The sequence below is a fragment of the Centruroides vittatus genome, unplaced genomic scaffold (assembly GCF_030686945.1).
Source record: "Centruroides vittatus isolate TY-2023 unplaced genomic scaffold, ASM3068694v2 scaffold_324, whole genome shotgun sequence".
Taxonomy (NCBI): Eukaryota; Metazoa; Arthropoda; class Arachnida; order Scorpiones; family Buthidae; genus Centruroides; species Centruroides vittatus.
The window spans coordinates 289,469-306,490 of NW_027122701.1; the positions used below are offsets into that span (position 1 = coordinate 289,469).

At 32.3% G+C, this 17,022-nt stretch overlaps 2 protein-coding genes across 3 annotated transcripts in view; both read left to right on the forward strand.

Moving 5' to 3' along the window:
* Rs1 (Dead-box helicase Rs1) overlaps positions 1-5,506 on the forward strand; it is a 49,898-nt gene extending 44,392 nt beyond the window's left edge. Inside the window, exons 18-19 of the mRNA XM_067286039.1 lie at positions 4,983-5,060; positions 5,131-5,506. Of these exons, the coding sequence (XP_067142140.1) occupies positions 4,983-5,060; positions 5,131-5,149 (97 nt within the window). The 3' untranslated portion in view covers positions 5,150-5,506. The remainder of the gene's footprint in view (positions 1-4,982; positions 5,061-5,130) is intronic.
* Positions 5,507-15,498: 9,992 nt separating this feature from the next.
* grsm (granny smith) overlaps positions 15,499-17,022 on the forward strand; it is a 39,352-nt gene continuing 37,828 nt past the window's right edge. The window contains exon 1 of one of the 2 annotated variants that reach the window (XM_067286184.1): positions 15,499-15,552. The gene's annotated coding sequence lies outside the window, so the exon portion shown is untranslated. The remainder of the gene's footprint in view (positions 15,553-17,022) is intronic. The other variant, XM_067286185.1, reaches the window with a different exon arrangement.

The following is a 17,022-nucleotide window of genomic DNA, read 5'->3' on the forward strand; positions in this document are numbered from 1 at the left end:
GTTTTTGAGCTATATTTAATGCATATGGTATGAAGTTGAAATGTAGTGCAAAATGGGGACCGGTTCCTTAAATGTGTAAACATCAGTTTATAGTCCATGATACTCGTATCCATTGAAGATGAATCATTTCATTATAGTGTTCAAAGCATTAATAGTCTTGTTCTGCTAAATATCTCTGGCTTGCCACAAGATTTCACAATAGTCTAATGGTGAATTCTTCATAATCAAACTCAATGTTCTGCCATTGGTCAAAAATCAATAGAATTGTGTGATGATATCACATGTTTTATATTCAGTGCAAGTGCTTGAATGTTGTCATCCTGTACAAATATAAAATAGAGAATATTTGAGCCATGGGTGGTGAACTGTTAGTAAATGTAAAAATCATCTAATTTTATGACTTTGGATAAAAGAGTTAAAAAATTAAAAAGTTTTACTTAAAGAAAAATTACAAATGATTTGTTTCCTGAGTAATAGATAAGAATTAAATATTTAAAATAAGGTAACTGAAATAATTTTATTATATCAAGCTTGATTTAACAAAGGATAAATAGCAACTAATTTTTAATAGATCTACAATGTAGAATAAGGAGTATGTTTGTTTTTGTCACATGTAAGCAAGTATCCAATCAGATGCCAATGGTTCATAAAAATCAAGTACAAGTATGAACTGTTGATTGATGAACCTGTTGAGATGAGCTGAAGATTGTTGAACAACATTCTGTTGTTCAACAATCTTCAGCTCATCTCAACAGACGTTCAACGTCTAACAGAAGTGAACTATGAACTGACTAAGTTGAAACTGATGCAATGCAATTGCAATATAGGCTAAAACACTAATTTTATCAATGAAAATACTTAATTTTAAAATAAAATAATGAAGACTATTTTAAAATAATGTACTAAACAAACGCTATTACCTAAAGCAAAGCACATTTTTCAACAATGTTAAACCAAAATTGTGCAGTTGAAGTATTGTAAGGGTTAGGTATACCTAGATGAACTTTTTTTCATCTAATTCCATTCTTTTTAAAAATAAATGGTTTATAAATAAAATTTTATGACTACTATAAATTTAATTTCTGAATTAAATACAATTTATATTGTTTTTTGTGTTTTGCCCTAAATTTCATTAAACATTACTACTAACTTAAAACAGTTATTTATGTTAGGGTTTATCACACCAGTGAACATGAACACAACATTTCTCAAATTTAATATATATTTAATTTTAAAAAAAGAGATTTTACAATAATTAAAACCAATATGTATAAATTATCTAAGATACACCCAAAATGCATTTTGGACTTTAAAATAGTCCCTCTTCAGCTGGTATTTCCCTGGAATTTGATTGTAAAAGTGCATTGTTTTTCTTCTTTTTATTTTGTGTAATGTTTCAGTCAGTTCTTCAGAGTCATCAACTAACTTTTTTGGCTGGCTTGGTTGAGAAAACATGAAAACGATAGAACTTATTAAAGTCCAAAATGCATTTTGGGTGTATTTTACATAATTTATACATATTGGGTGTATTTTACATAATTTATACATATTGGTTTTAATTATTGTAAAATCTCTTTTTAAATATATATATTAAATTTAAGAAATTTTGTGGTCAAGTTAACTGATGTGATAAGCCCTAACATAAATAACTGTTTTAAGTTAGTAGTAATGCTTAACAATTTATATGTAAAATTAAACTTAAAAATTTTGGATATCTTCAGGAGAGATGCAAGTATATTTATTCTAAAAAACAGCACCCTCTAATAGTAAGTGTTCTCTAATAAACATCATGACTGAAAGATGAAAAAAGCTATAAACCCTCTAATAGCATCCTGTAATAATAATCATGCTTATTGGAGGAAGATGATTCTTATTTTAAACTGAAAAATTTGTATATTCTATTCAGCATTGTCATTCTTACTGTATGTTAAAATAAAATGTGTGTTGGGTATCATTCAAACAATAATAAAGTGAAAAAAGTTACTGGATTTATTATATTTAAAACCTTGCCAAATTCTCAAGGATTAGAAATAATAGTAAGTGCTCTGTAATAAATGTGCAGAAGCAAGAAGAAAGTTATAGACAGTGTGATATTTATTAGAACAAACATGATAATTAGTGATAAAAAATAAAGTCAATTAAAAACTTTTTAATATTTCAAATTTTATTCCTATAAGGAAAATATTCATTACAAAACTTGATAAAATGAATATTTTCAACATAGGTTTTTGACTTGAAAACATAGATTTGAAATTATTTTGTGTTTAAGATCAAGATTGTATAATAATCTATATATATAAATTAGAATGTTTGGATGTTTGTTTGCTATACACGCCTGTGCCATTCAACCAATTGCTACGAAACTTGGCAGTTACGTTCAAATCCCACTAACTTAGATAATGTCGAACATTTGATCCCAAAATATCTATTGGATTACTGTAAATCAATCAATTTCTATCTCCATTTAATTTGCTGGTTTACAGGTAGCACCAATATATGACGCTGCCTGTAAATGAGCAAATCGAATGTAAATCAGCAATTATATTCAATTCAATTATTAATAGTAGACCAGTATTAATTAATAGCTGTTGACCATTCTCTCGTCTGGAAGAAGGTCAATGACTACTTTTGGTCGAATTACTTCGACCTTCTGCAACAGTCTCCTTTCTATCGGACAAATGGTATGGTGGCATTCGAATAGGAAAATTGTATAATACAAGATTACGGGAGAGCATAAAATATGTTTTAAGTAGTTTTCGAAGGTGTCGAGTTTAAATATATGTTCTGTTTTTTGCAAAATTTGATTGTTTGGCAGATTACCATTTGATATTTGGCTGCAAATGGTAGTTTCTTAAAGTTAACATTAGGAAAAAATACGATATCTTAAATTTTTTAAGATATATTTTCGATTGGTGTCTACTTGACCAATGAGATTGTGCCATTTCGAACATCCGAGTATCAGGATAAACATGACAATAGTAGGCAAAAATAACCAAACTCTTTATATAGTTTTCATTTTAATGTTTGTTATATTACAGTGTTTGATTTATATAACTAGAAAGGTTATCTTATGTAAGAGTTCTTTATTTGTTTACTGTACACAATTTAAAAAATTTTTTAAATGTGTTAGATTGGTTACTCAATGCAATAAATCTTTGTAAATATAAATGAAATACTATAATATAATATAATATAAAGATTAGAAGTATGAAATAATCTACAGTCCATTTCAAAATTATAAACACACCCAACTTTTTCCAATAACAAAAACATTAACAATAGTAATGTATTCATTATATTAATATGTTGTTTACAACATCAATTTAAACATTTTCTGAAATTTTTAGAGCTATCTGACAATTACAAAAAAAGTTATCACAGATTTTCAATTTTTGATTGTTTCAAAAGTATAAACACAGGTGCATAAAATTAGTATGATAATTTTTTTTATTAATTATTGGTTTAATTAGTTGTCATCAGAGGGTAGTATCATTCATTATTACAAATGTGGTGCCAATTTTAAATGGATTTTTGTGATTTAAAACAATCCCTCATGGAAAAACACTAACAGAGTTGGAAATACATGAAATTTACCAACTAAAAGGAGCAGGACAATCTCTAAGGCAAATTTTGGCAGCTGTAAATCAATCAATATGTGCTGTGAGAAATGTGTTAACTCAGGGTGAAAATTATGGCAGAAATAAACGATGCGGAAGGCCTAAACTCCTTACACCTAAAAATGAAAGCAAGGTTTTTCAGCTACTGACGGTCAACAAGTTGTCTGTCAGAGAATCAGCATCAACATTGCCAGTTGCAGTTTCACCAGCAACTGTATGGAGATGTATACATAATCATAAAAATGGCTGCCAAACCAAAACTAACACAATTGCACAAAACAGCTAGATTAAAGTGGGCCGAAGACGACAAGTGATGAAAAGAGGAGTGGAAACAAATAGTCTTTTCAGATGGGGGGGAAAAAGGAATTTGAATGAACCTGACAGTTTTAGTCACTACTGGCATGATTTGAAGAAGAATGAAGAAGTCAGAATGAGTGCACATCAAGGTGAGGGTTCTGTGATGGTGTGGGCAGGATTTGAATTGGGGTAAAACAAACATTGTATTTATAGAAAGTAAAAGGAATTCACAAAAGTATCAAGAATTGTTGTATCAAAATTTAATAACTTTTGGATCACTTATTGGGTGACAAAACTGGCAATTCTAACAGGATAATGCTGCCATTCATGCATCAAAGTCAACTAAAAATTGGTTTGCTGAAAAAAAAAATTAATAATGTAATTGATTGGCCCTGATATGAACCCAATACAGAATGTTTGGGGCATAATGAGTTATCTTGTTTATGGCCAAAACAGACAATACAACACTGTAAATGAACTGAAATAAGCTATAATGGATTGTTGGAAAAATATTAAACAAGAACTACTTCAAAAACTAGTAAAATGTATGCCTGATTATTTGAATTACCGTATTTTACAGACTATAAGATGCACCTTAATTTTTAAGCAATTTTTTTTTTTAAAAATACCTATAAGACGCTACAGACTATAAGACGCACCTGAATTTTGGAGGCAATTTTTCGAAGAACAAAATGCGTCTTATAGTCCGTAAAATATGGTAATTAAATCAAATGGTGAACCTATAAAATATTGACACATCACAATAATTTTTTTATGCATCTGTGTTTATATTTTTGAAACAATCAAAAATTGAAGATCTGTGATAACTTTTTTTGTAATTGTCAGTAGCTCTAAAAATTTTGGAAAATGTTTAAATTGATGTTGTAAACAACATACTAATATAATAAATACATTACTATTGTTAATGTTTTTGTTATTGGAAAAAGTTGGGTGTGTTTATAATTTTGAAATGAACTGTAATAATCTTAACCTTTGTTGTTGTTATTTTTTACCTGGGCAGCGTTGGGCTTATCTGCTAGTTTATTTTATTTTTATAACATTTTTCAGAGCAACATCATTTGAAAAAATGCAAAATAAAACAAGAAAGAAAAAATTACCAAATAAAAAATTTAAGTCGAAAAGCAGGTATGTAAGCTTGAAATTATTGAACAATAGTAAAATATACAAATTTGTTTATAATGCATCTTTTACATAGGTATCATAGAAAGAAATGAAGTAATTATAGATCACGACAAATTCATTATTTCAATATTTTTGTAATTAAATTGGTAATTATGAAATGTATTTGAATTAATGAATTTCATAAATTAAAAGATGCACATTTGAAGAAAGTGTTAAATTAATGAAATTGAAAAAATGGATATATGTAAACTATTTTTATAAAATGAAATAAACTTAATTTTAAATAATTCAAAAAGATGTGAATAAATTTTGTTATTTTATGTGTTGTAATATTTTTAACTTATAAATACTGCAATGTATTGGAAACAATATTAAAAATAAGACATTTTCATCAGTGTTATTGTAAAATAAGCATTTATAATAAAATTCTATGTTTTCTTGATTGTTTTTGTAAAACTTTAATAAATATAATGATAAAAAAAATTACAATACTCGTGACTTGATTTAATTCACATAAAATCACAAAATTTGACAGTTACTAAAGATATAACTGAAAGAATCAATCAAGTCAGTAGCCAGATGAGCACACAGTAAAGGTTTACAGCTCTACAGCTGTATAGTGCTTCAACAATTGAGTTCCACTATATTCACTGCCCTCAGCTCTGCTAATGTTGAACTAAAGATGAACACTTGTGATCCAGCAACACAATTCCAAAGTTGAATGATGTTCAGCTTTGACATTTGATGCCAACAACATGCTGAGCCAAGCTACAGGCTAGAGTTGAGCTTCAAATTCTCAACTTTGCTTGGTCTATACAAAAATATATTAATGTAGAGTTCTTATTCATGGTTAACATCGATCTGATCACAGTTTTCATTCCGCATTTATATCAATTAACTCTAAATGTTTTTGGCTGTGTTTTGTAGATTCGCCTGCTGTTTGAAGACATCCAAATAACAGATACACTGAAAATTTTGAACACAGTGAGCCTCTGTGGGAGCCCACCAGTGGCCAAGTGATAAAACTACTGAGGGCTCGTAATTGATTCTGAGTTTGCATCTGGTTAACTTGGCTTTTCATGTGGAGTTTTCCAGATTTTCTTTGCATATCTTACACCTAAACGGAAGCCAGTTTCTTATAAAAAATCTTCTTGGGAGGCAATCCCCTTGGCAAATTATCCAGTGTTATGTTGCTTTATTCTATCAATCCAGTCTGCAAACTTAGCGTTACCTGGCATGAAATCGGACCATAACTAATCATTTAAATACCTTTCCGAGACATACATTAGCTGTATGCCAAGCTTTGCAGTTATCAGACAATTCTATTTGGTTGTGTAACTTTTTTGTTAATGAGTTTATTATTCGAAAAATAGTTTTAGGTTTAATAGGATACTGCAAAGCAACACATGAATGTTGCACCAGCCCGTGATGCAACATTCTGCTGTTGTAATTTACAACAATCCACAATTTCTCTTGCTGACTGAATCTTGAACCAAAACTAGTTTGTCTATTGGCAATAGTAAAACATCTGTAACCTCTTCTATCTCTGTCATTAGTTAATACAGCAACCTTTAAATTTCCTTTTCTAGGTCTACCTGGATCGTTGTCAAAACGAAAGAAAATCCTTTCATTATCGTTTGCAATATCAGAATCAAATGCAGTAGCAAACATACTGAAAAAGAACCTGGAAAAAAGTGATCCTTACCAACCAAGTGCAAAAACGATGGACATTGATCCAAGAAAGACTCAAACCTTTCTGTAAACTCCCAACAATTTCCATCTAACAAATTTCTAATGAATCTGATATTTTCACCATTGTTATGCATAAAACACCTCTACTTACTATGACCAGACGAACCACTAATACTAGGGGCTTCTACATGGACTGCGTATCACCAAAGCCACCGTGGGGAATAGGCACCTTATCAAACAACTTCTCTGCCAGTTCGCCATAATCAATACCCTTTTTCATACCAGGTCTTCCAGTTATTCTTAAAATATCAACTATATGCTTTTTCAACCCCATGAAGTTTTCATCTGAACAAAAATTTTTGGCAAACTGAAGAATCTCTAATATTTCGTTCTCCTTGACAAGAGAGCTGGCTTTGTTATCATCGCACTTCCAATCTACAATCAATTCTGCAAGTGCACCCTTCATTGGAACTACAGGGAGTATACCATTAGAAAGATCAACTGCAGCCTTTTTGTGCTCATTAAAACAATCACACCTCCAAAGAATCATAAAAACTGATCTAGCTTGGACACCCAGCTCAGAACTTTCTAGCATTACATTTGAAAGTGAGGAAAGAAGGAGTGCATAATCATGATGTGAAAGTACTTTGTCTGCAGGTACTGAAACTTCTTCATAGCACCAGTGCTTCATTATATCTTGAACTGTGTCAAGAAAACTCCAACGTATCAAACCATTAAGAAGTGAATATACTCCTTGATCTTTTTCTAACAACTTAAGCAACAGTTCATGTTTTGCTGGATCATCAATTTTATACAGGCAAAAATCTAAAACAGTAGCACGATTGTAGTTACATTAAACAGTGGACAAGGTAGTAACTGCACTAATAGCTTCCTCTTTTTCTTGCTGGCTTAAAAGGTTATAGAAATATTCTACCCTCTCGCTCCATTTAAGATCTACAGCTTCTCGGAAGCCATCTACGTTATTATATTTCTTTAACGTTCCAGATTCTCTATTAATCCAAAAGCTGAATGCAGGATCATAACTTCCCATAGACTCAAGCAAATCACTTCTTATACATTTGTCATCTACAAGATTACCATCTATGTCTACTGCTCCGGGAGAGACTCTACCTTTGTAAGACTCAAATTGCTCTTGAAAGAGCGGATAAATTTTATCTACCATACAATACTTGCAAGCCATATTATACCTACAAAACGGATTCTCTATTTCATCTATTTTTTCCTCAGTTAGCTTCTGTCCTAGGATGTAATTGTTTAATTTTATATCTGACCAGCAACTTTCATCGCGAAATATACTGTATAAAAATTGCAACTCACTATCTTCTAAATATTCTATTTGTTCAATGTGAGTTTTCACCCATCTTTCAATTGCTAAACGCCTTTCAGCAGCAATTTTAGAATCTGTATGTTCAATAACACTTTGTAACTTATTAAGTACTGTAGTATGACGTTGTTTTTCTTGGCATTTGATCTCCTAAAAAAAAAATGCTGGTTAACGTTACCCTAGGTATCGAGATGGCGGAGCTTCCGGTAATCTCGACGGCATGCGTGTTTAGAAATGAATTATAGATGGCACTTATCATACTGACGGTTTCATATGTAAATTTAGCAAAAGTAAGCCAATATAGCTGATTTTAGTGTATATGCCTAAGAGTGATGCCTCCAAAGAATTTCTACAGAAAATTTACTTCTATTTAGGTGTTCACGTGAAGAAAACCCGGAAAACTCCATATCTCTTGTCCGTTGGTCAGGCACAAATCTATGACAACTATCAGCGTTCAGGGGTTTTATTCTTTCGGCCACTTCAAAAAATAGGACATGTACTTTAAATATCGTTATTTATTCTATTTTATTAAAAAATTATTATATATTTAATTACTAAAAATAGCAAAATGTTTAATTTGGAAGGGAGAGATGGGTTTTATAAAACAAAATTGTAAATGCTAATAATGAGTAAAATCTGTCCTACTCGAGATATGACACGACCCCCTCTAACTCCCTACCCCGTCGACCTTTAACCATCAAAATTCAATAGCATCAATCGCCCTAATACACGAATCTCCCTGAAAAATGTCAGAAATTTTCGACAAAAGACGCATGAGTTTTTTTTAAACTCTTTCCGCCCTGTGGGCACTAAGAGGGCCTCTTTTTGCAAGCCATTATGGGTTCGGCCAGGCCCACAATGGGGCGACCGGGTGGTGAGGGACGGGGCCCGACATAACCAGACGTACCACCCCCCGAAAAATTCCTGGGGAATTTTCGACTTGTCGGGATTCGAACCCGGGTCCCCCAGAGCGGTAGGCTGCCACCTTGACCGCTCGCCCATCCGGCCTAGACGCATGAGTTATTAATTATTAAGCTTCAAAGAGGGTGAGCAAAATCGTGCCCCCACATACACTAACATTCATATACTGTATACAGAAAAAACCTCGAATTTTTGCATTTCTCGACGTATCAAGGTCCCCGAATCCAAAAACAATCTTCGAAGGGGTCATGTTTTTGACCGCATACTTTCCCTCCGTTATATATAACAGAGCTGGTAAAGTAAAACTAATGTGCCAATAATGTACGAATAAAATGAATTTTTTTTTTTTTTGCGGTGTTTAAATAATAACTATTGTAGAGTATGAAAAATATATTTTCTCACATCTGGTTCTTTTTGGAAATTGACACCGCACACCGCTGGTCGAGTCCACCCCTCACCATTTGATCGTTCCCATTATGGGTTTTGAATGAACCCTAACAAACATTGAAAAAAAGGCCCTCTTAGTGCTCACAAGTTAGAATAAGCCTAAAAATTGCAATCTTTGTTCTCAAAGATAGCAAACTAAAATCAACAGTCACGAACATTTAATTGATTATCTATTTGGCTCAATATGTGGTTCTGTCTGACTGTCGTGGCTGTTAATGTGAATTTTTATTTTTATTTTTATTTATTTATTTATTTTTGCTCTCTATAGTCTGATTCACTTTTGCTTTCTTCTGTAAAAATGTCAGTTTCCGTCTCAGAAAAGAAAAATTTTTTCGCCATTATCTCGAGACAGATCACTACGAAATTTAAGAAATCGAATCGGAAGCGAAAAAACATGTCTCAAGTGAGTCAACGGAACAACTTATTTTGTCTTATATAAGTGCCGAAAAAGAGATTATCGTTCAAGAAGGATTTTGACTTTTGTTGAAACTTCAAACCTCTTCGAATAGCAAACTAGAAACACTTTTGAACCGTTTAGACAGAATGCAAGCATGGATTGAGAATATAGATACAGCATTGGTAAATGTGGAATCTAGGCTATCTGCCCTTGAAACTGACAGAGAAAAAGTTTATTTTAAAGATGACAAATCAAACACAGAAATTAATGTAATTTGTAATAATCTGCATAAAAAGTTAATGAAATTAGAAGATAAAGAAAAAAGAAATAATATTGTAATCTCAGGCATAGAGGACGACAATAAATCGGACGATTGTTCAGTTAAGATTCAAAAAGTTTTCAACGATAAATTAAAGGTTACAGATGTCAATATTAAACGTGCTTTTAGAATTGGAAAATTTAAACCTAATATAAAAAGACTGATTATTTGTGAACTGTTTGATTTTGAAGGTAAATTTAAAGTTTATAAAAATGTCAGTAATTTAAAAGGCCTAAATATATTCATCAATGATGACTATTCGACGAGTACCAGAGCTGTCAGAAACTAAGACTGTATGGAAAAGAAATGCGTTTAAAAGGAGCTAAGAATGTCAAACTGCGATTTAAGAGACTAATTATAGATACTTGCTTGTAATTACAAATGTGAAATGTTCCAGACAGATGGTATATTTTTAAAAATTAAAAATATACTTTTATTAGTAAAATTTTTTCGAGATTGGAGTGGAGGGTGGTAGAGGTGAGACCTCTACCATATATTTCACTACAGTGAATTTACACACACACATCATGATTAAAATCTATATTTGGTTAGATTTTATCGGATTTCCAGGTGGAAGATGGTGGAAAGGGCCCACCCTCCTAAAACATCATTAAAAAATGTATTATCATTGACTTAAGTATGTCTTCAAAGGTTCAGCTTTTTATCTTAATTAGAAGTGGATGAAATTTTAGTTGCAAGATTTGAGATTAAATAAAAGCTGTTTAATACCGAGCATTTTTATTATGACTATAAATATACAAGATATAGTTACAATAAATGCAAGTTTTCATCACAATGCTTTCAATTTTAGTAGTGTTTTGCCCCCGAACATCATACTTTTCCTGTTAACAACAGAGTCATGCCGCTCATCTATCTAACTCTGTTCTAGAGAAAAGTTTTGAATTGAAATAAGGTGACTTCCGATCCAAATCAAAAGTTCACATATGGGACCGCTAGCTCATAAGCTTTCCATATCCGGTATCAACATTCATCTATCTAACTTCATTCTCGATATTAACAGCTCAAACACCCGGCCGTCACCATGTTATACCAGGTGTTGAAAGTATAACAAGTAGCGACACTTCCATATAAACAGTTTCTTATTGTACGCAGGACACTTGCACATAAATTGTTTATAGTTGGTCTGCAATATACCATATCTCTTACACAGGGCCGGATTATCGAATAGGCAAAGTAGACAAATGTCTAGGGCCCGGAATTCGGAGGGGCCCGGCTTCAGTGCAAAAGATTTCTCTGTTTCAAAACGAGTTAAAAATTATTTAAGAAATTAGATAGGACAGAAAAGGCTGTATTTAACAATTCCTACTAAGCTCCGCTCGACTAGCCATTATCTAAAAAAGAAAAAAAAAAGGTCAACAGCCACCCGTGCGTCAGAAGTAATGTGCGCCACGAGAGCCCATTGTTTAGGAGCAACTTATTTAAATGGGGCCCCAATTTAAATTTTGTCTAGGGCCCGCTAGAGGCTTAATCCGGCGCTGCTCTTACACAATATATTATTTCGGTGAGAAATTGACACCATTTTGTTCACGACGCGTTTTAGGATCTTAATAGCCAACTATTTCTAACACGACCGGATTTCAACAAATCTAACCAAACTTGGCCAAACATATAACACATAGAAAAGATGGATGGGAGGCGGACAAAGTCTCGCTTGGAACGACTCGGGGCCGGTTTTGGTAGGTATGCAGTGCGTGCACGCACGCTGGCAGCCTATAGTGCACTAAAAAAATCAGTGGCGTGCCGCATTTGATGATAGGGAAGCTGTGTTTCTGTAAGAAGCCGACTTCCAGGGGCAATCAGTTAATTGCGCGTCAGTGATGGTCTAGGGCAGTGGTTCTTAACCTTTTTATACTCGCAGCCCACCAAATATTTTATAATTTTTTGTGACCCTCATTTTTTTAAATAATAATTTATATTTGATAATTTATCTATAAGAAATTGATTTTTTAATTATTGCTTTATTTTTTTATAAAATAAATGTAAATCATAACTTTATTATTTCATTTTCTATTTAAATAACATTCAAACTTCACAATTAAACATAAAAACTCATTTATTTTTAACAAAAAATAAAATAAACAATTAAAAATTCATAGAAAAAACAAAAAATATTCGAAAATAATTTAACGAGATTTCTTGTGATTTTGTAATTCCTTGAACTTCTATTCTTACGAACCCATATTTGATATAATCACGATCGTATTTTCTAATTTTAATGTTACTTAATTTTATACCTTTAGTTTAGGACTTGTGGTTTTTTTTCCGTTGCGTTTTTCACTGTATCATCGTCGGAACTTTCACTAGTATTTTCTTCAGTATATTTTCTTTTTGAAGGTCCCGGTCCGTGATTACTTACATTAAAAAAATTTTCTAATGTTCCTTTCTGTTTTTTGCTCATTTTTGTGGGTTAATTATAAATAATTAAAACTAAACACACAATATAAGAAAGAAATGCACTATTATTAGATCCAAAGCCGATGCTAAAACTAAACTAAAACACCCACAACTTGTCGTAAAGATTTTGCATAACTTTTGCAAAAGTATTTAAATTTTCTAACCCTACTACTAAGCCTACTATTTTTGCATAATTATTTTTAAAATTCCAAGCATTAATAGTTTCTTAGAATTACTTTGGAATAAAAGAAGTAAATACTGCGGTGTAAGTAGCATATTTGCATTTATTTCTTCTGTACTAACAAAGTTGTATGTAGGAAGAAATAAAAAACAAATAAAGAAAACTAAATAGGAAAACTTTATCTTTCTTATTTCACTTTTCAATACGATATTCGGTTATACATCAATTTTCTTTTTATTATATTCCGAAGGAAATTTTGCATAATTTGGCGGCCCCCGGCAAACTTCTTATGGACCCCCAGGGGCCGCGGCCCCCCTGTTAAGAATCACTGGTCTAGGGTCCATTCGTATTCATTTGTTCGATAAGCCAGTAAAAACTGTAGACTTCTCTAAATGTATTTTTAATATCACAATTACATTCTGAATCGCTAGCCACGATATAAGGGCTAAAATTAAAAATAAATTATAAAAACTTACTCGGTGAAATAAAATGTGCGGTGGATATACATACCTGGTACAATATATTGTTCAATTGTATTAATATACTTTTAAAAAAATTATAATTAAAATATAGCTTTGTAAAGAAACGTACATAAAAATAACATAAAATATTCTTTACTTTTTAAATTTTAAAACAATCCACTTAGTCAAATAGCTCGATACAAGTGGCTAATGAATGGAATCAGAGACAGTCCAGGTAGGTGTGTAGTGTGTGCGTGTGCCAAATCCCGAAGGTGCCGATACCGGTCAATGTCAAATGCCTCTTTTGTCGCATCACTAGTATATCTCAAAGGACGCCACAGGGCTGTTGTAAATTTTAAACGTTTCTCACCATAGCTGTAAAAATCTAACTATGTTAAACTTAATAGTCATTTGTTTTCTAACTAATTCGTTTTAATACCAGGTGTACACGGAAATCAGTTTCCCACTGTACTGAGCGAGTGATTGGTTCGGTCAAGCTTTTGTTTAAGTAAAATTCTGGCTCTTTCAACAGGGTTTTATTTATGTCCCCATTCCCTGATCTCTTAATTATTTAATTACTTCTTAAGTAGAAATAAGTCGAAACCAGTTACTTTGTACTTGAATATCTGTGGTCTTGGGAAAACATTGGAAAGACAAATTTTTATGACAACGGATTCTTAGATCGTAAATTTAAGGAAAATAAATTCTAGAGCTTTTTTGTACCTTGTGCGTTTCATTCATTAAATTTGATTGTAAATGATGATGCCAAAGTAACAGTTAATTTTTTAACATTGTACAAGAATTGTACACGTTTTATCTGCATCCGCTTACAGATAGGACATACTAAATCGTAATATCACTGGTTTAACATTGAAATCCGTAAGTAATATAAGATGGGAGAGCAGAATAAACGCAGAATAAATATATCAAATATTTTAATGGATTTTTTAAAACTCCTGTCAACTATACAGAACTATCGTAAAAACACGCCAGTAAACTTCTATCGGTTGGGTTAAGTTATAAATCTAGTCTAGAGTGGGCAACTTTTTTTATAACATGGGCCAGAATAAATTTTACGTTTTTTCCGCGGGCCGTAGTAGTTAATTGACGCCTTCTTGTGACTTGTAATTTTTTAAGTCTGCAAATATGAAATAAATAAATAAAAAGTTAATTACTACATTTATTTCTCTTATCGTTTTCGAAAATTACAAAGAATTGGAAAAATAACTATTAATTAGTTATTTTTCCAATTTAATAATCTATTAAAGATCTCGCGGGCCGGATAGAAACTTTTCGCCAGCCGTAGCTGGCCCGCCGGGTTGCCCGCCGTTGATCTAGTCTGCTCGTGATTCACATAATCGGGCGAGGGTGGCCGAATATCTAGCAGGCGGCTAACAGCCCACAACCGCTCCGGGATATAAAGTTGGGCGCTTTACGCGTGTGTCGCTTCTACCAGCTAAACCGTGACGTTGGTGCACTTTTTTTTTTTTTGTTAACTCTTTCCACCCAGTGGGCACTAAGAGGGCCTCTTATAGCAAGCCCATTATGGGTTCGGCCAGGCCCACAATGGGGTGGCTGGATGGTGAGGGACGGGGCCCGACAAATTTGGACGGACCACCCCCCTGAAAAATTCCTGGAGATTTTTCGGCCCGTCCGGAATCCCCTAGAGCGTTGGGCTGCCACCTTAATTCGGCTGTACTTTTACCTCCTTGTAACGAACTAAAGTTCATACAATAGAGAATTGAATTGAATTATTTGGCTCAATATTATAAGCAGAGAACGAAAAATCTGAAATATTAAAATTTCAAAATTTATTTGCATCTAAGGTATAATACAATTAATTCTTATTAAAGGTTTTTATCGCGAGTGGACTCCGTCTTCGCTCATAACTGGCGGAGACCAGACCTAAACACCGGAGTTCGATCGGTGGTTCGCGCCTCACTCGGACGAGCTGGCAGCGGGAGTTTTTTCCGGGTTTTCCTCCTTGCCAATGACGCCTGAATAGGAGCCAGCTTCCCCCAAGTCCTCCCGGAAGGCATTCCTATCTCCCCTTCTCGCGGGGGCCGTCTCCTATAAGGCCGGCTTTGGTCGCATCCGTGACCTCTCATCTGTCTTCTCGGATTGGCTGTCTTCTATAAGGCCGACTCTTCGGTCGCTGAGCGACCCTTTTGTTCTTCCGGAGTATAAGCGAAAAGCAATAGACTCCTCTATCAGCCAAAGCAAAGCAAAGGTTTTTATCCACTAGAGGTCGTTTCGTGATCCATCATGCTTTGCGAACTATCATGTTCATTGCAGAGCACAGTAAAGGTTTGTGTATGTAATATATTTAAGTGTTCTGATGCTAATTGCTATATAAAATACAAACAGATTTATAATTTGAATATGTATATGTATGTAATTGATTTAAATGAAATAATACATTCAATATACATAGTAATTAAAAGTTTTTCGAATAGCTGATTATTATTATTTACAAACTTGACTAGATTCATATCTATTTCGGGTAGAAGTTACTTTGAGGTAATTTGTGTAAAAATATATATGCATATAAACACATTACTAAAAGGAACTCCTGAAAATTATTTATTTCAACAAATATTTTCATTTACGTTTAATGATAAATAATGTATTCTATTTTGAATTATAACATTTCGATGATTGGATGGATGGTCTCTGATGGATTTTATTAGATAAAAATCCTGTAATTTTATTTAAAGAAATAATTTGTTTTTTAATTATGTATATGTATCTTACTTTATATTTCCTTTCGTTAAAAAAAATTAAATTAAAAATTGATAAAAATATACTCATTAAAATATATTTTTTAGAATCTTGTTGTGTATACAAATATGTTCAAAGTACTGTACATTGTCATTATATTTTGATTTTAACCTACAGAAAATGAGCACTCTTCTGCAGGTATTGATGATAGCCTGTTAGGATTGCAGATTCTTAATGAGACAAACAAACAGATTTTAAAATAACTGGATTAAATCACTCATATTTCAGAAATATTAATTCTAAAGTTATTTTTAAACCTGTTGTTTATTTTTGCATATCTGCTAGAGTGGTTCACAACACATACAAAAGTCTGATAAACTTTACAAATCAAACAACCTGATTCTTATTGGACTACTTAAGGTTACTAAGATATTAACAAAGGAAGGGGTTTCTCAAGTCAGTCTTACATTTTAATAAAATATATATTGTTTGATAGAGGGGGAAAAACTATTTTTTTTTTTTTTTCTATTATCTATCAGATCAGCCATTTGCAAGAAATAGGGTTCTAAAATGTTTTAATATAATTCATATAGAAATATAACTCTAGTATATTTCTTCATCTGTAAATGTAGCATCTCTTCATCTGAATACATTTCATATATTTTATGTACAATAGTGGCAACATTTTATGGATTTATTGACATTTTCCAAAGTAATATAAGTAACATATTTAAATGCAATAAATTTAAGGTAAAATAGTAAATTCAAAATAAGTTTATCAAACTATATGTTCTCACAGATACTACTGAAAAATTGTCACTATTCACAAATCAAAACCAAACACAAAAATATAAAAATGAAACTAGAACCAATCAGAACAAAATCAGAAGATAAAACAAACTCAAAGACACTGATCAAATAAATGACAGCAATCATGCATTCTAAAGAAGTGAGTACTGGACAGAACAACAAAGAGCAAGATGGGTGGGAATTGATCCCTCAACATGCCCAGTCCAGCCACAACACTATATTTCTATATGAATTATTAAAACATTTTAGAAATGGC